The sequence below is a fragment of the Rhopilema esculentum genome, chromosome 2 (assembly GCF_057945365.1).
Source record: "Rhopilema esculentum isolate cy_ngs chromosome 2, ASM5794536v1, whole genome shotgun sequence".
Taxonomy (NCBI): domain Eukaryota; kingdom Metazoa; phylum Cnidaria; class Scyphozoa; order Rhizostomeae; family Rhizostomatidae; genus Rhopilema; species Rhopilema esculentum.
Window position 1 is genome coordinate 4,258,235 of NC_142816.1, and position 23,360 is coordinate 4,281,594.

The following is a 23,360-nucleotide window of genomic DNA, read 5'->3' on the forward strand; positions in this document are numbered from 1 at the left end:
TTAAGTAAGAAGATTGGATAAAAGCGAATGACCGAAAGTAAGTAAGTAAGTACCTTTTGAAATGACCTCGCTTTGGTGACAAAGATGATGAAACATAAAGAAAAATCTGGCCTACTTGACCAATGAATGGCTGGTAGGGTCATTGCAAGATTCAGGTAATTCCAGATTATTGACTTTCGTATGCCGAATTTAGTTTTGGTCTTAAAGGCAAAATCGTAAATATCTCAATCACCACATTTGACTAAAATAAATCAAACGTGTTGAGAAAAATAAGATTATATCTACCTGAGTCCATCCTAGCTTATTATCCTTGTTGTTTGTGTTTTCATTGGTGTTTTCAATAGGCTTTGAGCAGAGAGCAGTGTGTAAGAAGGTATGATGATGATACACACATATCAACCCAATTATTTCTGTATTTTCTCCTCAGATCAGTGATAATTTCACCATTTTACCACCTTTTACCGGCAAATTCTTTTAACGATGTTACTTTTCTTCTTCATCTCTCAAGATGTTGTCAGATTTAATTAAACGCAATCTCTTTCATGTTGAGCTTACAGTAGACTCCGGTTATAGTCACATCAAATGTTGCTTGAAAATTTGTGACTGTAAACAAAGTGTAACTGTAAGCAGAGTTAGGTTGAATAGATTTTTGCATAGTTGGGTCTAACTTTTTGTGATAGTAAAATATAGTGTTACTTTAAGCAGAGTGTTTGTAAGCGGAGTCGACTATATGTAGTTTATATGTTTGCCTTTGCAATGTACTGGGTTCCTCTATAGGTCATACTGCCTAATTATGCCCTTCTTTTTCCTATTATGTATCTAATGTTTTTATCCACGCAGTTGACTGACAGGTATGAGATTTTATTCTGGGATTTTGCTTGCCTCAGCCATAATTTATCTAGGAAATATAGCTCATCAATAGAGCTGGTGCACAAATATTAGGGCTGTCAAAAGCAGTGGGCTGGGGGTGGCTGGAGCCCTCCCCATAATTATCAAATTGTACAATGTTACCTTTGAAAAAGTGCACTGAATGGACAGCCCCCCCCCCCCCCCAAAAAAAATGAATTCTTTTTCAAACAGCACTGAATTTTCATATTTATCAACTTATAGACCTGGCTTAACTGCAGGTAAAACTCCCTAAAATACAACTGGCAATGCTCATTCACAGCACTGGTGCAAAATGGGTCTCAAATGCGGACTTTCTGGTGTCAATTAACTCCCTTCTCTGCAAAACTTTTCCAAGATTTATTTAATTTGAGCACCAATACATTTCACTGCCATCTATTTTGTAGATCTTTATGTGATGTGAGGCTTGCCAGTTCATTCCATTTACAAAAGAAATTAGTGTGCTCAAAATTTACCAAGGATTGTGAAGAGGCTAGATCCAGTATGAGAAAGTGGGTACTGCCCTCTGATGGTGACAGTGATCTTAAGCTGTACAATAGCTTGACTAGACAAAAGGTAAGGGGTATTTGCTTCATATTGTAGAGTATATTGCAGGTCTCTGAGCATTCCTTTGATGTGAATATATTTTGTACTATTTTTATTTATAATTACAAAGGGTTATCAAAGCATGGATTTTTTCAGAAGCCTCTGTTGCCTAATTTTTAGTTTATGCAATTTGAAACTGAGTTATCTAAATTCAACTTCCAGATGCTATATATATTTTAATTTTTAAATAATGTACTTGTGATTAAATATGGTAAACCATTTGTAAAATTTTTGATTTTTTATGCACCCTATATCAGCTAGTATTCTTTTACACCCAATGCAGAATAAATTTGTACCACGTAATGGGAAAAGTGTTACTTGGTATTCATGTGGTCCTACTGTTTACGATGCATCTCATATGGGACATGCAAGGTAGATTCCCCTACATACAATTCCTTTGTCTTCTTGATGTAATAACACATATTGTTTCTTTTAGATTTTTTGTGTAGTATTTATCTTATACATGTATTAATTAGTTAAGCATGTTATATTTAATTGTATTTAAATTTTGTCTTTTTGGATTGTATGTAGTGGAATTTTAAAATTATATGAAACTGAAACTGAAACTTAAATTCATCATCATTATCTTAGCTTTTCAAGTACTTTGTAAATTGTTAAGGCTAATTTTCATGTTTTAAAAGGGTTCTGTTTAAGAGGAGGTGTGGAGAAGAAGGTGGGGGTTTATGAGGAGTAGTATTAAGGCTCTTCATTTCAGATTTCCATGCATTTTGCTTCTTATTGCTTACATTGTGCAATGTTTTTGTTGAATATTCTTCTTCTTGTCCATTATTCGAATTAAAATTATTACACTTTTTTATTTAAGATAATTTCTTATAAATTGCCACACTTTTGTAGTTTCTGGTTTATAAATTTCAGTTGATGTCTCTTCAGATATCTACTAAGCTAATATGTAGGTTTCTTCATTTTCAGGTCATATATCACATTTGACATTCTGAGGCGTGTCATGATGAACTACTTCAACTATGATGTACATTATGTGATGAATATTACAGATATAGATGACAAGGTATGATGAGTATTGATAACACATTGAATTACAGTGCTGAAGGAAGGATAGAATTATTGACAGTGGGACAACATTTGTTTAGAAAAATAGCAATGAGATTTCTCATTGGAAACAAAAGGTTTCTATAACTTTTGGGGTAAGAAACCCTGCATTACCATCAGTGGGCCAAAAACAATAGATTATATTTGAGAATTGAGTCTTCTATTTGGTCTGACCTGCCTCCCTCCCAACACCCCACCCAATTATCCAAGCTTCCTCTGAACCTTTGGATGTTCAAGTCTTCTTTATGTTTCTGTGTTGAATCATAAAGTTTAGAAGGAACTGAAAGTGGCTAGGAGGAAAAGGTAGTTGTTTATGGCAGAGGAAGGTATTTAGAATAGAAAAGGGATCACCAGGAATAGGGAAGAAAAAGGAAGACAAAGAAATGAATTAAGGAATGGAGGAAATGCAGTGAAAAGCAAGAAAATTTAGATTTTGAATTCCAAGTGCTTATTTAAGAAGTGAATTTTTGCTAAGCATTTCATTCTCAGATTTGGAAAAATATTATCTGGATTCATTCTTTTCTAGATAATTGCCCGAGCTAGACGAAACCATCTGTTTGAAAATTATGTAGCAGAAATCAAGGGAAGCCAGCAGTTACTGGAAGATATGAAAATTGCACTGAAGGTATTTGCTGAAAACCGAGGACACCAAAGGAAATGTTTTCCTGTGTTTTGCAAAACATGTTTTTTGGAAAAAGTCTCTCTTTATTAGAGGACACAGCATAGGGGCCACAGACATTTTCTGCACCTTACTTGGAGATGCACCCTACTTGATTTTTTTGGTTCTGTTGGCCTCTCACAATTTGGTTGTTTTATTGATGCATCCCAGTATAGTTATATCATAGTTATTTACTGTTATCTCAAGTCACATGAAGGCGTAGTCTCAGGTGCATTAGATTACAAAAAATAGCTTGAAAACAAAGTGCAAAAAACGCTAAAACTGTATGAAACCGGCGTTTGCGATGTTCTGTCAGATTGATGAATGAGACAGATGACTATAGAAATTAAACATTGACTACATGTTTCAAATGAGAAAATGTTTGATGAATAACCGGGAAGTTCATCATGTTGATTAGAACCGACTCTTTCATGTGTCTTGCCTCTTTCATTTTTTTTTCCACTGAGTCAATAATGGTCTCATCCGGTGTAAATGTAAAAAGGATAAACTTTTATAGATTGTAGTTTAGTCTGGGAACAAATGGCTGCAAATATTTGGGGGATGTAACACTCCCACAACTCCCTGATTCAAGGGACAACTTATCCAAGGGACAACCTAACCAGATTTGGCTATACGTTTATTTGGTTTTCATGACGTTTTAGAAATATGAAGAAAAACTTGAAAAGACAAAAGATGAAGACAAAGTGAAGATGCTTAGCAAGATTATTGTAAGTGGTCAGAGCACTGAGATTTCGTTACACTCATTTATTTTTTATAAGAAACAAAGGTCGATGTTGAGTACTCCAGTTTCTAATTGTTCTGGAAATTTCAATGCTCATTGTTTCTTGAGAGTTTCTTAATTATGATGTCATGAATGATGTTATGAAATGTTCGCGACCTTTTTTATCACGTCAAGAGATTCGCTTCCGTTCCGATCCTGTATTTAGATGTGGGAAGTATATTTTTATCCCTTGTGTCTTAAGTTCTAGGCCAACAGGGCAATCTTATTCTTGGATTTTAGAAAATTTTGTTGTTCTCAGTTTTATCACGATTTGATAGTTTCTTAATTTTTTTGCTTCGAGTACTGAAGTTTTTTAATTTTTTCTGACTGTCCAGTACTCGTTTCTTATAGCCAGTTTCTTATACAAAAATGAGTGTATTGAAAAATACTTATTTCTTATAAACAATTTCCTGTTCAGCATGTATTCCCTTCAGTCGTATTCATCAATGGCTGTGTATTGAGAGAAGTCTTTTGGTAATATCTTTATTCTTTTTTGTTCAAGAGTGATCAAAGTGCAAAGCTACCCAAGTAAATTTCTGTATGTTAACCAAATCTATAGGAAACACTTAATTCAGGAAAGTACTTGCACTAAGTGAAGAATCTGTTGGCTTTTAGAGCAACGTGAAAATAAAAGAAGAACAGCTGCAAAACGCCGTTGGTAAGGATGGAGAGGAGCGTATTCAACAGGTCAGCATTGTTTTACCGAAACCATCCATACATTTTCACTCGAGTCCTTATCTTACAAATTACAAATTACTTTACCTTGTCATTTAGTCTACTATCAAAGCAAGAAAGTATGAATTAAGATCGTGATGGCAAAATCTTAATATGAGCTCAAAAAAGTCGTGCAATAGAATTAGGAGTAGTTTCTAAAATGTGACTGCAAATTGGCGCTGTTTACCATCCTAAGTTGCAATGGTCAGCTTTGTCAAAGCTATGCTCTGTTGTTTCCTAAAGACAAACCATGCTTAGTCAGTGCTATGCTAATTATGTTCAACACGAACAATAGACATCATTTTTGCTTTACTATACATCTGCTTTCGTAAATGTTTTGATATGTTGTTTGATATATTTATAAATATGCCATTTCCAGGAACTGCTAGAGGCTGCAAAGGATCCACTTTCAGAATGGTTAGACAAACAGGTAAAACCCTTGTCAAATTACTAATGTAATTTATCTCTTCTTTGTTCATATGCAGTCCTGGCGTCAAACAGGTCATCTGACAGATTGGTTCCTAGTGACAATTATCACTCCCATTTTCTTGCAAAACAAATTTCGATGAATATTTCGTAAATATGTAATGAGTTGATAATTGGAACCTTCCTACCTGTTCACCTACTCTAATTTTAAACATGCAAACTGGTTCCTCTTCTAAGGATTGAAACCTCAAGATAAATGAGGAAGAACAAAAATGGATGTAGTATTCTGATGCCTCATTCTCCTTGATACGTCCTCTGTGTTTGAAACGCATCTCTAGTCGCTTAATTTGACCTGTATCAAAATTGCATTAAGCCAATTGAGCTATAAAACAACTTTGAATATAAGCTGTTCCATTAAACGCCCGCAGTACGTTGACATTGATTATTGCAGCAATTGCTTTTGCCCCTCCCATTCTTCTGTTATGACCATCTTTCTCTCTAGTTATGCATGGAGTTTCATCTTTGAATTGCAGGTCTGATAATCTTAGTCTTTTTATTTTGTTCCCCACTGTAGCACGGAGCAAATGTCACCGATCACAACATATTTTGGCGACTGACCCAGCACTGGGAGAATGAGTTCCAGGAAGATATGAGAGCCTTAAATGTAAGTCATGCTTAAAAGGCTATGTTATAAAGTTTATAAATGCCTTTAACACTTTGCATATTGCATAAATTAACACTTTGCATATATAACACAACGGTAACACTTTGCATATATTAGCATGCCATTATCTAAATACTTGCAAAAAATAATTGGAACACCACACTGTTTACGTTCTTAAGTTGACAACCCCAGGATTTAAGAACATCTCCAACGCCGTTGCTTTATTCTCCCCCCCCCTCCCCCCTTTACAATCTTAACTCCTTCTTATATTGTCACTGACAATCATGCAATATAAATATAAAGCAACAATATAACGAAGGGGGCAATTTTAAAATGTGAAGATATGGTGTAGGTGCTCCAACAATTCTGGCAAGGATTGAAGCTTGTCCCATCCTAATCTAAAGCCAGGATTGAAGCTTGTCCCATCCTAATCTAAAGCCAGGATTGTAGCTGTTCCATCCTAATCCCAATCCAGGATTGTATGCCTGTTGCATCAGTAATCTAAAGCTAGGATTGTAGCCTGTTCCATCCTAATCCAAAGCCAGGAAACTATGCCTGTTTCATCAGTAATACAGAGACAGTATATTTCAATTTTTCTTGTATTTAATATCGCTTCAATTTCTCACACTACTCAATTTTTATACCGCTTCAAGTATTTAAGAGAGATTAGCGCTATGTTTATTTATCCTGGTGGATCATATGAAATGTTGCATACATGCATACAGGATTGTATCCTTAAGGAAATAAACATTCTTTTGACAGGTCCTTCCGTGTGATGTTTTGACACGTGTCAGCCAATATGTTCCAGAAGTCGTTTCCTACATCGAAAAAATAATGCAGAATGGATACGCGTGAGTTTTAAAATTTTCTATAACCTGCAAACTCATCATGGAAGATTTATTTGTATTTTCGTTAATACATGTTGTTAATCTTTGTTTTTTTGTACGCCAAAACTAGGTATGAATCTAACGGATCCGTCTACTTCGATACAATGAAGTTTGCGTCCAGTGGGAAACACGAGTATGCCAAACTTGTGCCTGAGGCTGTTGGAGACTTAGATGCTTTAGCTGAAGGGGAAGGTATGTGACTAATCATCATGATCAAATTCATGTTACTAATAATCACCGTTGACATAATTAGCATCATCATTATCATCAATCGATCAATCATTACAACCAATCACTTCAGTCAATCAATCAACCATTCGCTACAACCAATAAATCGATTACATCAGTCAATCAACCAATCAGTCACCATCGTCAATCAATCATATTTTCATTACCGGCCTCATCAAACTATCGTGCTCCTCATCATCAACAACGAATGATCAGCCAATCAATCAGTGGTCATTGTCGATCATCATCATCGTAACCTTTGCCACTTTTATTTCTTTCTTTTATGATTTTCATAATAATCATTTTCACATTATCTGCAACAGTATCATTATCGATTTTGCCCATTATGACACAAAGATATAAATATTGTTTTGATTTTTAGGTGATTTAAGTCAATCAAATACTAGCGAGAAGAGATCAGAGAGGGATTTCGCTTTGTGGAAAGCCAGCAAACCTGGAGAACCGTTTTGGGATTCTTCCTGGGGCAAAGTTAGTTTCTTAGACCATAACTAAGCGTCAGATCTTAGCCTGCAGATTCTTGACCTTTAAAGAAAATGTTTGTTTTTGTTAGCATTTGATCCTCTTGTTTTTTCTCTAAATTTCGCGCCAAAATATTTTTCTTAGATTATTTCGTTCTCTTTAGAAATGTGGTCTCCTTATTATGTACTTCTAAAGTTTCTTATTACTACATGTCTATTTACCTTTCACTGAAAATTCCTGGATGAAAAATATCTGTCACTCGTAAGCAATCCCTGGGTTTTAGACAAAGAGACCGACCTACTTTTGAAAATTACTTTTCTTTTCATAGATAAACCAATCCGTGTTTTTTGATGAAATTATATTTTTTAATGAAACTGTCATTGGAACTGATAAGACATGTTACCTTTAAAAAGAATGGCTAAGATTTTGTGAGTGTTGAGAGATGTTTGATAAGAATTTCGGCACCTTTGCACCTTTGAGAGATGTTTGATAAGAATTTCGGCACCTTTGTCCATTACGTAATATCCTCTTTAAGACATTTCTTCATCTTATTTAATGCGGTTTACCATTAGTTTTGTGCTTTCTCTCAGGGACGACCTGGCTGGCATATAGAATGTTCTGTTATGGCAAGGTATTTTATTATGTATATTTCTGTCAGTCTACACAATTGAATCTGCCACTTACAAAGTGCCAGTGGAACCGAATTTACGAGACAAATATATCCGTGACTTGAAAGTATCATTTATCGGGCGCTGTCTTATAAAAAATGTTTTGTTGTAATTTGTGAAACACACAAGTTGTTCAAGTAGTTTTTTACTGTAGAGCAAAATCGATATTGGTTCTATTTACAAAAACTATGCTTCAAAGTTAATGGAAAGATAATTTAGTTACCAGCAGTCTTTTACTCCAGGGCAACTTGTTAATCAAGAGACTTAACTATCTGTGTTGTTAAACTAAATGATTTTTTGAGAGTTTGGATAATTTAGTGGATGAAAGCGGGAGGATGAGATTCTTCTGACTGACATGGCAATTTCAGTTTCAATCGCGATAACATTTGAAAGATAAATGCAATTATAGTTTTTTAAGGAATTCATGGTCCAGGTTGGGTAGCTTATGTAGTCTCCACGACTTTCTCATATACCTTCTTTAATTATAGATTTTTTATTTTTAAAACATCTTCTGCAATGCAAAAACATTCCTTTACACTGTTTTGAAATGCTCTATACTTCTATATTTACATTTTATTTTATATTTAGTTACATATTGTTCTTATCCTGTGAATAGTAGGCTTTTATTAGCTATAACTTGGCCATTCTGTGTGTCCTACTGTAAGTAAATTGATAATGATGATAATTCTTTAGAAATTTTCATGCAATATATGTTCAGTTTACAATCATACACCCCGCTTTTACAGGCATTACATGAATGGCTTAGCTGTGTGGTGTTTAGAAATTATAAGTATTTATTATAATAATGATAATGTCAAACGTTTTTTACTCATTTAGTCACTTGAAGTCAAAAGCACGTGTAAACTGTGTAAGATGTTCAGTATTGCATGACTGTTTCATTTTGTTTGCTAATTTTAGCGATGTTCTCGGTGGCTCCATTGATATTCACACAGGAGGTGTTGATTTGAAGTTTCCACATCATGACAACGAACTGGCACAAGCCGAAGTACGTATCTTTCATTTTCTAAGCCATAAACTAAAATTTGTAGCCTGATGCCACCATAAGCTCATAAAGGCCCCTTCATAAAGTTTGATTTACCCCAATCCCCGTGGCTAAAATGTACCACGGGTTTTGGTTTTAAATAGAGGGTTTGTTGTTGATGTTTAATAAAGTCTTCTTTAAAAATTATTATTTTTTTAGAAACTCCAAATATTTAAAAAAAATATTTTCCCAATATTATCATTTTGCTTAAAGAAGTGGTTGAAATTTGAAAATCTCTACGGAAAAAGTAACGAAAAGATAAATGAATGTTCTTAATTATTGATTTTTGTTTATTTTTAAAGGCATACTTTGGCTGCGACCAGTGGATTCATTATTTCTTGCATGCTGGACACTTGACGATTGAAGGATGCAAAATGTCGAAATCTTTGAAAAATTTCATCACAATAAAGGTATGATCGCTTTTTAATGCAACCACAGTTTACAATCAATATTTCTAGGGCGAAGGAAAAATTATATTTTCCACCCAATCGAATCATCGTTTTCATTTTTATGTCTTTCATCTATTTCTTTGACAATTCATCATCTCTTTTGGCAGGAGGCGCTCAAGAGAAACACGTGCCGCCAGATTCGATTGGCCTTCCTACTTCATTCTTGGAACTCAACATTAGATTATAGCGGCAATGTTTTAAAGGAGGCGGAACAGACCGAAAAGTTGTTTAATGTACGTCAAAAAATCTTAATTTCTCTTGTTAAAGTTGTCATTTTCAACATGTAATACTTATGGGAAAATTGCTCCTTTAGCTCAAGTGATATACTACAAATACACTAACTGACGTGTCTTGCAATATAATGTGACAACTTGAAATTTAGGTAATATTGTACTAGGAAAATAGAGCGACTTTCAAAACGACGTTTCCAGCATTGCCCGTTGACAAGCATAGCTCATATTATATATTACAAACATCTACAAAGCATAATCTATTAGTATAAGAGCCCACAGGCTCTTGAGTCACCTCATGTTCTATTTCAACCCGACAGTTCATGCTTTTTCATCATAAAAAGCACTGTCCTTGGTTGCTGTCTCTAGAAGACACCCTTGTTGCTAGGCATCAACGAGCAAGGTAGCATAAGTTAACAGCTTGTAAAAATGGCTTTGACAAAAGCAAACATTTCAGTAAACTAATGCTTTTTATCTGACACTCTTCAGAGTTTAAAATGTCAGAACATAGATCGAAAGCTCTACGGTAGGAAATATATATACCCAGTTGTGGATCGAAATAGGCCAATCAGAAACACGAGCACATGACTGTTGAGGCTGCCCAATCAGTGCCGCTTGCCTAAAGCGAATGTTACCAATGGAGTCCTAATGTGAAAACGAACTCCTTTTGTCTACACAATGGCGGTTTTTTTAGTGCTTATGTAGATATATATGAGTTTTATATATTTCCTAGCATAGAGTTTTCGATCTATGTTCTGACGTTTTAAAGTCCAAAGAGTGTCAGACGGAAGTTTTGTACCACCAAAAGATTGTTAACAGCTTTTAGATTAGTCCCTAATGTATGACCCTCGACCGTTAAATGCATGCATGCACTTTAGACGGGAGCTTGGTGTCCCGTACTTCAATCTCCTCCTTTTCCGTGCTGTTTTGATGTTTTGCCTCAACAGAACCATAGTAATGAATTTCTAAGAAATTGTTAACCTTACAAAGGAAACTGAAGTCACCAGAGGGATATTTGCTTTTATGTATCTGATCTTACTCCTTGAATGAATAGCTGCTAATCATATATATTTATTCAGAAGGCCAAGGCTGACAGGAAAGAATTATTTCCACAAGGGTGCTGCACAATCGTAAATACTGTGCTTGATTGGAATCGAAATCCAGTTTGCGGCATCAAAGGCAACGATCATTCCACTGAGTCAAAAGGCCCAATTAAATGAGCTGTGACTTTTAAAGCTGTTCCTTCTGCTTCGGCTTTCTAAGCCTTTGTCAGATATTTTTAAGTCTTTGTAATATGAGGTCATACAAACTTCTTCTAGAACTAATTTCTTATTTTATTTCCTAAAGGATTTTTTCCTAAATGTTAAAGACATTTTACGAAAACCTGAATCTACTACCGTCTCGTCCCACGATTACAGAAATTTAGAGAAGGACCTTAGTGCCAGGTGAGGCAATTTCCAAACGCCATCTGCGTAAACCTGATTGAATATTTTATCATTGCATGCCTTATTGTATCTGATGCCACCTTATACCAAGTCTCTATAGTGGCGACCTACAGGCACAAGAAATTGCATGTTTTGGAGACCAGGTACTCTGGGCCTAATCCAAGTTGGATAAGGTGATGGTAGCCACTTAAGGTAGCATAATAGATTAAGGTGGGCAGTTTCTTTTCATAAGTTGCCTTTAGGTTTCGATGAGACAATAGGTTTCCCTGTGGTTTTAACATTCGCATCTAGGTTTCGCGAATACATTTGCATATTGCTATATAAACCAAGAAAGAGCCCACATATTTCTGCCCCAAATATTTTTCATAAGGTTAGGATTTTTTGTACTTTGTAAAGCCATTTTGTGTGTTATTACACCTGGCATCACAGTTGATTGATTCTGCAGCGGTTGAAATTATTTTCAATGCACTGAAATGGCACTAAAACGTTGGCACCATTGTTAGCTCACTTTGCATCACTGCTTTTCTACGGTTAGTTCTCCCCCTCCAAGTACAGTTCTTCTACAACTTCTGGTTCGGCTATCTAGATTCCTGATAGCACTTCTTGCATATTCAAATATGTCAAATTTTCTATCTTTTAGATTTTTGGAAAGAAAGGCCCAAGTACACGAAGCTTTATGTGGCAAGTTTCTTATTTTCTTATTTTGTTTATACGGTCGGTTGCGTCTGCAAATTTTGGATACAAACTTTTATTGTCATAAACAATAGTTATAGGCAGGCAAGTCAACGCCAATAAAGTCTGCGTAATCGGAGCATGCGCATTATCTTGGTATTACTTAAAACCGTTTCGCACAGCAATTTTGCTGACAGCAATCATTTTATTTTTACAAAATACCTGTGTCAGGAAATGCAGGAATTCAGTATAGTCCTAACAACAGACAGCCTTCAATGCCTCTTTTTTCAATTTATTTAGATTCCATCGACACGGCATCTGCCATACAACATATGCAGTCAATCGTCAAGCTCACAAATGTTTACATTGGCTCGAAGAAACAGGAGTCCGTTGCTCCGAATCATGCAATAATAAAGCGCATTGCGAAATACCTTACGAAAATGCTCAAGGTATTTGGAGCTAATGAAGGAGAACAAGAAATTGGATTCGCTGTCGCAGGAGCTGAAAATGTTGGAAATGTAAGGAAAGTTTCATCATATATGTATTTACCTGTGCTAGGGACAGTGAGACAGTGACATGACAGAACAGCCCCCTCAAGGGTTTTTCTTCGGAACCATCGTTAATCTGCTTCTCTAAAACTCTAGTTTTTATACCCCTTCAACAACTTTCTTAACAATGTTCCTTAGATTTTAGTAATCTCTTCAACGATGTTCTGATTTTAAAATTTGCTTCAATACTGTAGCAAAACATCTTATCACCTTTTTACTGGCATTGTCCACCCCTGATGTTAAAAGCAAAACCCTTATTCACAAACCCTTTACCCAGAAATAGAAGTACATACAGATATCTTTGGTTTCACGGTGCTCCAAATATCAAACGTCATTCGTTATTCCTCTTTAGTCATTCAGTTACTATTGAAAATTACATTATTGCGAAAATTACTGTAGTTCTTATGTAATTCTAAATGCTGTTGACACTGTTAAGTAAGAGTTATTTGCCAGCCCAGACAGTGCAATCACTGTATTTTAGACTAGGAGTTATTCAAGTTTTTATTTTTACTTGAAGAAAGAAGATTTGGTAATGCCTTACCTTGCATTGATGGCCAAGTTCCGCAAAGATGTCAGAGCCGTTGCTAAGGAAGAACAGAGTGAGTCAAGTTAAAAATTTGTATGCTATGTTTCCCAGAATCATATTTTGTACTATCGACTTACATATATTTCCAAGGTCGTAAAGATCAGCTACTACTTGCTAACCTACTACAATCCCTGACAAAATTGTTGAGACAAAACGCACTTTTTGCAATTTTCTACTTTACGTTGCCCCTGTAATTTTGGATCCCCCCTCCCCGAATTAATTTTGGATTTGCAGTTTTATTATTTCTCCTTCAAAGTCATGCATTCGACATTGAATTGGGGGGAGGGGGGGGGCTATTTTTCCAAGGAAAGAGAAAACATCAATCTTCCTTGAAAAGTCTCAACTATTTTTGTCCGGGATTGTAGCTTAGGCCGGGTTTCAACCCAAGCCACCATAGCATATTCTTACAAATGCTTTCTAGTCCTCGCGATCTATCATCATTGAACGAAGATTCTCAGTTCTTTCCAAGCTCTTATCATTCATAATGCCTTTTCTCTATTTTGTTTGTTTTCTCTTTCAACCTAGTCAACCTATTGATAGCTTTTGAACAACAAAATGAGATGCAAGTCTCTTGTGATGTTTCATGCAGTATCCTTATAGTTTCAGTTGCCTTGCTCAAACCTTAATCGAGGCTCTTAACCAAAAAAACCTTAATCGAGGCTCTCAACCAAAAAAACCGCCTAAATACTTTTAATTTGCTAGATTGTTCTTTGCATGTATTAACTATACTTTTTATAAAGAATAACACATGTTTCTTGTTTAATCACTCATCTTCTCCATTAAATAGGCACAAAGATACTGTCTCTCTGTGACGTATTAAGGGACGAGCAACTGATTGAGCTTGGCGTCAAACTTGAAGACGTAGAAGGTACCTTCTTGAAGAAACTACAGTTATTGTCATAATTCCCTTAATTGCCATGTAGCTAAAGTATCAAATCAATGCACTTGTATGGCACATATGATTTATGGGAAGGCAAAGAGTTTTTCGCAAAATTTTTGAAAACTGACAGTCTGGTGACGGGTATGGAAATTTGAGAAATTACATTGAAAGTGTTCAAGAAGTATAGTTCGAAATACTTAAAAACTAAAGTTTAAAAACGATGCTCCTTGTTTTTGGGACCATTGCTTTCAATTTTCAGTGGTTAACTTTCAAGTACAATTTCTTTTATCTGCGGAAAACCATTTGTTGAGAACCACAACCTGATTAGCTGATGCACCTCATGGCATTGGTAGAGAAGTTTAGATCCCGTTTGATTTCAAGTCAAGGTTAAGATAATGTGACATACAAAGGTTATGGGTTTATATGGGTTTTTGCTGTGTTTATTTAAGAGCACATATAGCAAATGATTTTTTTTCTTGTTTTTATAACATGTGATGAAATTTCTGTGATCGGTTATTCATCAATTAAAATATTTGAAATTTTTCAAGGCAGTGAAGAATCCGTACTGAAGTTAGTTGAAAAAGAAACCCTACTCAAAGAGCGTCAACAAAAACTTGAGGTGATGGTTATCTATTTTTGACGATTTTTTAAAACGGAATGGGTTTTTGGGTTTTTCGTCTTCCTTTTGATGTTAGTTTCAACTGCTGTGCTTTTTCTGCAAACAACCGTTGTATTGAAAGATACCAGCTCAACGAATCACGGGCAAGTTTTGTAACAACTTATTAAGTATTGGGAAGAGAAAGGAATGTATCTCAAAGAAGAGGTTGATTGAAAGCTGCAATCCCGGACAAAAATAGTTGGGACTTTCCAAGAAAAATTTTTGTTTATTTTCCTGTCTTTGAAAAATAAGTTTCCCCTCCCACGATTAAATGTTAAATGCATGATTTTAAAGCACAAATTATAAATCCACGATTAAGGGGGAAGGGGGATCAGAATTAAATCAAAAAATGAATTTACAGGTGCAATTGAAAGTAGAAAATTGCAAAAGTTGCATTTTCTCTCAACAATTTTGTCCAGGATTTTAGTTTCATTCTGGAAAACTGCTTCCTAAATTTATTTTATTTTAAAAGTTTTTGTTCAAAATTAAGCATTAATAAGATTCTGGAAAAAATCAGGCTCAAAAGTCTGTTAAATAACCTTCGAAGTACCATCCTGCAAATTCTTGTCACTGAAGTTATTATACGCTGGTTTTTTCTGTAAATGCGGAGTGATTAAGGAGCAAAGCATATATGCTCTGAACCTAGGAGTTTTTGATCCCCTGGCAGCGCATAATTCGCCGCTGAAAATAGGATCAGCAATGTCAAGAGATCATCAACTTTGGGTTGCTACGCAAACACGTCGAGGCTTTAACTGCTGGGAACGCTAGGAATGTTGGTTGTTCTAAAATGTGGTCATTATTTAAAGTGCCTGTGACATGATTTTCGTACTTTTGGGTTTATAAATCTATTCTTATGTAAAAAGGCCTGTTATTTTCATTTCTGAGGTTAGTTTTTACGTTTTGTGAGAAATGAAGGGGTTATTGGCAATCTTCTACGCCAAAATTCGCCATCTTGGTTTTCAGAATGAGTAGACAGTGACGTCACAGGAGGGACCCAATCGCCTCCTCCTTCGAGTTTTTGTATCGTAGTCAATGAGGGAAATCTAACTGGTCCAAGATGAGCGATATTTCCAAACAAAGTAGTGGCAGCGAGGATGAGATTTTTGAAGGTAGCGCTAACATTGTTACAATAACGAGTTCCTCCCATGACGTCACAAGAGAACGGCGAATGATGATAAAGCGACTTGGCTAGGCCGCACTATTTTGCTTAATTTCAATATCAAAACGCTTTTATTTCATAAAAAAGTTCAGATCTACTATAAGAGCAGTGCAACGCTTCAATTAAGAGAATAAAATGAATCATGTCATAGGCACTTTAACTAAAATGACATTGTTTGAGAAGTACAAGTAAGTCAGAAAAAAACTGAAATATGTGAACAATATTACAATTTGCTACTTCAAATAAAACTAAATAAGGTGGCTATTTGTCTACCATTATCACGCTTTCTAGAAAGGGGGAATTTGCAGAACAACAAACTAAAGGAACAAATTTTAACTTTTAGTTCGCTGCTCAGATAAAAATGGACCGAAGTTGCCGTTAGAGTCTTTTAAGGGAAGGGGGCAGTCTTTGGTGCTTAGCTTTAAAACAAGGCCTCTGATTTCACGATAATTGTTAACGAAAGTAATTATTTAGAGCAGAACACATAAAGCTCTTTTAAGCCAACTCTAAATTTTCTGCTGATGTTGAATTTGTATTGATAATTAAGGAAATGGAACTAAGAAGACTACAAAAAGAGGAGACAAAGAGGAAAAAAGCGGAAGAGAAGGTAGGCTTTGTTGTTGCAGATAACCTTGCATAAATCGAAATTGCTTAAGTCGAGGATCGCCTATGGCGAAGTGATGTTTAAGTTCCGATTTCCGCCTATCTATTTGCAGTAGAATTTCATTGAAATTACTGTTTGCCGGTCCGTCATGAAGTGCTCGATACCGTAGAGTACGGTGGCCCACAGGTGCCACGGCAAAACTTTCTTTCTCACGGCAAAACTTACTTTCTTACGGCAAAACTTACTTCCTCACGGCAAAACTTTCCTTCTAACGGCAAAACTTTCTTTTTTCACGGCAAAACTTTATTTCTCACGGCAAAACTTTATTTCTCACGGCAAAACTTTACTTCTCACGGCAAAACTTTATTTGAATTTAATTTATTACTTAAATTAAATTTATTTTGAAAATTTGATCTCGTGACATTGGATTCTCGTCGTCGTTTTGCTTTGTTCCTCTTGCTTTTCTAACATAGGCGTAGTAGACAAGGGTCTGGGGAGATAAGGGGGCTGTAGCGGCAACTGTAGTTTCTCAACATTGAAAAGTTTCCAAAAAAGCGATAATCAGGCAGAAATCTACTTTGATTCAGTCGGGCAAAATTTTTATAAACAATGGATGTTGTTTGTTGGGCAACCATTTTTTTCTCCCCTTATATTATGCCCATGCTTATTATTTCATTTCTTTATTCATTGTTATTACTATTATTCGAAAAATTAAGTACCTAGCCCTCAACCCACCCTGTGAGTAATACGATATGATATGATATTAAACACAATACCCAATTTATAGGTTTTTTACAAGCCACAATCGAGCCTGCCAAGTGCACGTACGAGAACGTCTAAAGCATTGATTAGATCTAAGTATCACGTACACAACAACACGTAAAGAAAGTTTTGCCGTGAGAATGAAAGTTTTGCCGTGAGAAAGAAAGTTTTGCCGTGAGAAAGAAAGTTTTGCCGTGAGAAAGAAAGTTTTGCCGTGAGAAAGAAAGTTTTGCCGTGAGAAAGAAAGTTTTGTCGTGAGAAAGAAAGTTTTGCCGTGAGAAAGAAAGTTTTGCCGTGAGAAAGAAAGTTTTGCCGTGAGAAAGAAAGTTTTGCCGTGAAAAAGAAAGTTTTGCCGTGAGAAAGTAAGTTTTGCCGTGGCACCTGTGGGCCACCGTAGTAGAGGCAAAGCTGTACACGATCATCGCATGTTGTTACTCTGATCATCGCATGTTGCTGCTCCGATCATCGCACTAAGCGTGAAACTCGTAGCAGCGATCTATACTATTCTATACACCCAAATAGCGTGCATTAGAATCCCTAACATTGATTAGTTATAAATCTTTGTCTTGCAGGCTATGAAAGACGCCAAGGCTAAAATTCCGCCCAGTGATATGTTTAAACATGAAATTGACAAATATTCAAAATTCGACGATCAGGTGTGTATATCCCGTTTATTTTTGCCAAAATTCGAACGCCGTATGTAGAGACAAAATTCAGCGTAGTAAGGCATTCACATATGACGTGCGCATATGATGTAATCAGGGCAATGTTGTTCTATTCCCGAATTGATACTGTATGATTAACTACAACAAATGACTATAATGGACTGTCTATAAGGTGAAAATGAGTTATACACGAGTCTCATACACGATAGAACAAGGTTGGCCGCGATTTCAACCCTATCTTGAGTTTCAACCCGGGACTGAAAATCGTTCTTATAATCAGACGCATTTTACAACCCTTTGACCACGAAGGAGGGATGTAATTTCACCTCAGGTAGGAACCCAAGGAAGGAGGGCTGAAATCCAAACCCTAAGGGAAAGCTTCTATTTCGTTAGGTACATGTAGTTGCAGGGTGAACTGACTTTATTCTGGATGAGACGTTTTAAATCAGCTGATTACGATTCGTTTCACCAGATTCGTTTGCCAGTTTTGTAAACACCTCTTTCAGAAGATTAAACTGCATAACGGTATGGAAATGCTCAATGGCGGCGCCAGCCAATACGCTCTGGGGGGGGGGGACAAAACAAAATATTTTAGACCACGCCCCTTTTAGCACCAGAAAACGCCCTTTTACTAACAAGGAACGCAATTTTTACCGAAAGGGAACGCCCTTGACTCACTTCTGGCTATGTAAAGGCAGTTTGAAAATCATAGGATTACATCACAAAAAATACGTTGCCAAAATATTATCCCTCCCCCAACATTTTCTCATCGGATTTAGACGAAATGCAAAATTGATCCTGCCGAGAACTGGGGGGGACGTGCCCCCCCCCCAGTCCCCCCCGTGGCGCCGCTACTGGAAATGCTATTTAACTTTCTTTGCCGATAATTTTCATAATTAGCACAGTTTTCAGTCCCCATGTGATGATTCCTGTATTCGGTCTGTTACCCATACCTCTCTATAGTTTTCTCTTTTCGGCTACTCGATATAGATTGAGTCTCCTTGAGGTAAGCTAGGTATCGGAGTCTCTCCAAAACAAAGTCTCTGAAGTATAATTTAAATCAAGTACAGAAATATATATATATATATATATGTATATGATTGGCAATGAAAAAGGGAGTATTTGTCCTTCACCTCGTCCCCTCCTTCATCACCTCATCGGTCATCCTACGCCATCCAGGGTACAACTGACAGCGAATAATGAAAACTGTGTTTTATTTGATTTTAGAGGGTGTGTTTATAAGAGCGGAACGTTTATTAGAGAAGGGCAACTAATAAAAAGGGGTGTTGACTGAAGAGAGTAAATTTTTTCTCGAAAAGAAATTCTAAATATTTTACTCTAGGAATAATAATCTGAATTTCAATATTCGAAAATTTATCCTCATCTCTCAGATCGAGCAAGTGATTTTCATTGTTTGCTTCCTCGCCTGATGGACAAGGACACTGTTCAGAGTATCTGCATTCATTAATACAATGGGGTGAATTTAGGGGACGCTTATTGAAACAAGAACGTTTAGGAAAGAGAGGGGCGTTTATAACAATGTTCAACAGCTATAAGGACATTTCTTGGTGGCTTTTAAAAGAGAAGTGACGTAATTCAGAGACGATACAGTATTTTCTTTATGAACAATATTTCTATGACTTCGAAAATCTTACGTTCCAGGGTATCCCCACACATGATGCTTCCGGAAAAGAAATCAGTGCCTCACAGCTGAAAAAGCTGAAGAAATTATATACCCAACAGGAAAAGAATTACCAGAAATACATTTCAGAAAATGTTGAAAATGGTAGTTGATATTTTAAATGAAATTATGTCGAATTAAATTGATGTGTTACTCGTTGTTTCATCTTGTATCGAAGATGGTAATAAGATACTTTAAAAGAGGGAAAAATGTTGCCTGACAACAAAATAGTTGTTGGGACCACTATTTCTAGCGGTGCCCCTATCTTAATATTTAATGATAGACGAAGTGTAAGATGAAGGATTCAGAGAAAAATCACCATTTTGTGTAACTATTTTGTATCAAATCCATCAGTATTTTATTTCCCATTTCCGCCGATCACAATCCTTACTTCAACTCTACTCCAACCAACTAACTAACTTCGAGTAACAACATACATAATCACGTTTGTCCTTATTAGGTATTGAGAATCAAAGTTTAAGACATTGAGTCATGGTAAATAGGCCTTCTCTATAGGGGGTCATTTGGTTTCGGCGTGGTATACCCTAAGTGCCAAAATCCGCCGAGTCGTGATTTTCATGACTGCGATGCTATTGGTTGACCTGGAACTGGTCACATGAAATCACCTCGAACTGATTGACAAAACAATTTTCATCAATAGCAAGTTGTCAACAACGGATGCCAATATCACATGAAACAGCAGCGATCACGCCGAAACCAAATGACCCCCTATAGAGAAGGCCTATTTCCCATGACTCAATGCCTTTAAATTTAAGGAACAAATCAAAAACAGTTTCATAAATTCTAGTCGACCAATGATCCCTTTCCTAAAACGTTTGCAAACTCTCAAGAAAAGGCTGCTTCAATTTTTTAAAATCGATTCATCTGTCGATGAATTTTCTAGAATAGTTTAGGGGATTTCCCTTGGCGCAGTGGCATTCCCTTACCTAAGGGTTATTTATATCAACTTTATCATAAGGGGTCGTATTTTAAATTCAAGGAACAAATCAAAAACAGTTTCTTAAATTCTAGTCGACCAATGATCCCTTTCCTAAAACGTTTGCAAACTCTCAAGAAAAGGCTGCTTCAATTTTTTAAAATCGATTCATCTGTCGATGAATTTTCTAGAATAGTTTAGGGTATTTCCCTTGGCGCAGTGGCATTCCCTTACCTAAGGGTTATTTATATCAACTTTATCATAAGGGGTCGTATTTTAAATTTAAGGAACAAATCAAAAACAGTTTCTTAAATTCTAGTCGACCAATGATCCCTTTCCTAAAACATTTGCAAACTCTCAAGAAAAGGCTGCTTCAATTTTTTAAAATCGATTCATCTGTCGATGAATTTTCTAGAATAGTTTAGGGTATTTCCCTTGGCGCAGTGGCATTCCCTTACCTAAGGGTTATTTATATCAACTTTATCATAAGGGGTCGTATTTTAAATTCAAGGAACAAATCAAAAACAGTTTCTTAAATTCTAGTCGACCAATGATCCCTTTCCTAAAACGTTTGCAAACTCTCAAGAAAAGGCTGCTTCAATTTTTTAAAATCGATTCATCTGTCGATGAATTTTCTAGAATAGTTTAGGGGATTTCCCTTGGCGCAGTGGCATTCCCTTACCTAAGGGTTATTTATATCAACTTTATCATAAGGGGTCGTATTTTAAATTTAAGGAACAAATCAAAAACAGTTTCTTAAATTCTAGTCGACCAATGATCCCTTTCCTAAAACGTTTGCAAACTCTCAAGAAAAGGCTGCTTCAATTTTTTAAAATCGATTCATCTGTCGATGAATTTTCTAGAATAGTTTAGGGGATTTCCCTTGGCGCAGTGGCATTCCCTTACCTAAGGGTTATTTATATCAACTTTATCATAAGGGGTCGTATTTTAAATTTAAGGAACAAATCAAAAACAGTTTCTTAAATTCTAGTCGACCAATGATCCCTTTCCTAAAACGTTTGCAAACTCTCAAGAAAAGGCTGCTTCAATTTGTTAAAATCGATTCATCTGTCGATGAATTTTCTAGAATAGTTTAGGGGATTTCCCTTGGCGCAGTGGCATTCCCTTACCTAAGGGTTATTTATATCAACTTTATCATAAGGGGTCGTATTTTAAATTTAAGGAACAAATCAAAAACAGTTTCTTAAATTCTAGTCGACCAATGATCCCTTTCCTAAAACGTTTGCAAACTCTCAAGAAAAGGCTGCTTCAATTTTTTAAAATCGATTCATCTGTCGATGAATTTTCTAGAATAGTTTAGGGGATTTCCCTTGGCGCAGTGGCATTCCCTTACCTAAGGGTTATTTATATCAACTTTATCATAAGGGGTCGTATTTTAAATTTAAGGAACAAATCAAAAACAGTTTCTTAAATTCTAGTCGACCAATGATCCCTTTCCTAAAACGTTTGCAAACTCTCAAGAAAAGGCTGCTTCAATTTTTTAAAATCGATTCATCTGTCGATGAATTTTCTAGAATAGTTTAGGGGATTTCCCTTGGCGCAGTGGCATTCCCTTACCTAAGGGTTATTTATATCAACTTTATCATAAGGGGTCGTATTTTAAATTTAAGGAACAAATCAAAAACAGTTTCTTAAATTCTAGTCGACCAATGATCCCTTTCCTAAAACGTTTGCAAACTCTCAAGAAAAGGCTGCTTCAATTTTTTAAAATCGATTCATCTGTCGATGAATTTTCTAGAATAGTTTAGGGGATTTCCCTTGGCGCAGTGGCATTCCCTTACCTAAGGGTTATTTATATCAACTTTATCATAAGGGGTCGTATTTCAAATTTAAGGAACAAATCAAAAACAGTTTCTTAAATTCTAGTCGACCAATGATCCCTTTCCTAAAACGTTTGCAAACTCTCAAGAAAAGGCTGCTTCAATTTTTTAAAATCGATTCATCTGTCGATGAATTTTCTAGAATAGTTTAGGGTATTTCCCTTGGCGCAGTGGCATTCCCTTACCTAAGGGTTATTTATATCAACTTTATCATAAGGGGTCGTATTTTAAATTTAAGGAACAAATCAAAAACAGTTTCTTAAATTCTAGTCGACCAATGATCCCTTTCCTAAAACGTTTGCAAACTCTCAAGAAAAGGCTGCTTCAATTTTTTAAAATCGATTCATCTGTCGATGAATTTTCTAGAATAGTTTAGGGGATTTCCCTTGGCGCAGTGGCATTCCCTTACCTAAGGGTTATTTATATCAACTTTATCATAAGGGGTCGTATTTTAAATTTAAGGAACAAATCAAAAACAGTTTCTTAAATTCTAGTCGACCAATGATCCCTTTCCTAAAACATTTGCAAACTCTCAAGAAAAGGCTGCTTCAATTTTTTAAAATCGATTCATCTGTCGATGAATTTTCTAGAATAGTTTAGGGGATTTCCCTTGGCGCAGTGGCATTCCCTTACCTAAGGGTTATTTATATCAACTTTATCATAAGGGGTCGTATTTTAAATTTAAGGAACAAATCAAAAACAGTTTCTTAAATTCTAGTCGACCAATGATCCCTTTCCTAAAACGTTTGCAAACTCTCAAGAAAAGGCTGCTTCAATTTTTTAAAATCGATTCATCTGTCGATGAATTTTCTAGAATAGTTTAGGGTATTTCCCTTGGCGCAGTGGCATTCCCTTACCTAAGGGTTATTTATATCAACTTTATCATAAGGGGTCGTATTTTAAATTTAAGGAACAAATCAAAAACAGTTTCTTAAATTCTAGTCGACCAATGATCCCTTTCCTAAAACGTTTGCAAACTCTCAAGAAAAGGCTGCTTCAATTTTTTAAAATCGATTCATCTGTCGATGAATTTTCTAGAATAGTTTAGGGCATTTACCTTGGCGTAGGGGAATTCCCTTACCTTAGGGTATATATGAGTCCTATACAGGTAAAAGAACTTCGTTGAAAAAGACAGT

The 23,360-nt window shown here is 35.9% G+C and overlaps 2 protein-coding genes across 3 annotated transcripts in view; both read left to right on the forward strand.

Annotated features, from left to right (window-relative positions):
* The first annotated feature begins 42 nt into the window (after positions 1-42).
* On the forward strand, positions 43-19,588 carry LOC135695278 (cysteine--tRNA ligase, cytoplasmic). Its single transcript, XM_065214282.2, has 25 exons — positions 43-155; positions 1,293-1,461; positions 1,775-1,863; positions 2,422-2,518; positions 3,086-3,184; positions 3,880-3,945; positions 4,614-4,685; positions 5,092-5,142; positions 5,713-5,802; positions 6,565-6,653; positions 6,760-6,881; positions 7,300-7,406; positions 7,988-8,028; positions 8,984-9,071; positions 9,410-9,517; positions 9,664-9,789; positions 11,134-11,231; positions 11,872-11,912; positions 12,204-12,421; positions 12,969-13,050; positions 13,825-13,905; positions 14,466-14,536; positions 16,282-16,341; positions 17,673-17,756; positions 19,428-19,588. The coding sequence occupies exons 1-25, from the start codon at positions 127-129 to the stop codon at positions 19,557-19,559; spliced, it is 2,310 nt and encodes a 769-aa protein (XP_065070354.2). The 5' UTR covers positions 43-126; the 3' UTR covers positions 19,560-19,588.
* The window catches only part of LOC135695279 (cyclic GMP-AMP synthase-like receptor 1), an 18,461-nt gene continuing 14,538 nt past the window's right edge, over positions 19,438-23,360 (forward strand). Inside the window, exon 1 of one of the 2 annotated variants that reach the window (XM_065214284.2) lies at positions 19,438-19,551. In XM_065214284.2, coding sequence (XP_065070356.2) covers positions 19,540-19,551 — 12 coding nt within the window. In that variant the 5' untranslated portion in view covers positions 19,438-19,539. The remainder of the gene's footprint in view (positions 19,552-23,360) is intronic. The other variant, XM_065214283.2, reaches the window with a different exon arrangement.

Excerpts from the sequence above, each read along its gene's own strand:
- LOC135695278 (XM_065214282.2), top strand. The coding sequence starts at position 127 with ATGGCTGGTAGGGTCATTGCAAGATTCAG. Across the intron at positions 9,518-9,663 it reads AAAATTTCATCACAATAAAG|GAGGCGCTCAAGAGAAACAC; the intron begins GTATGATCGCTT and ends CTCTTTTGGCAG. Across the intron at positions 17,757-19,427 it reads ATTCAAAATTCGACGATCAG|GGTATCCCCACACATGATGC; the intron begins GTGTGTATATCC and ends CTTACGTTCCAG.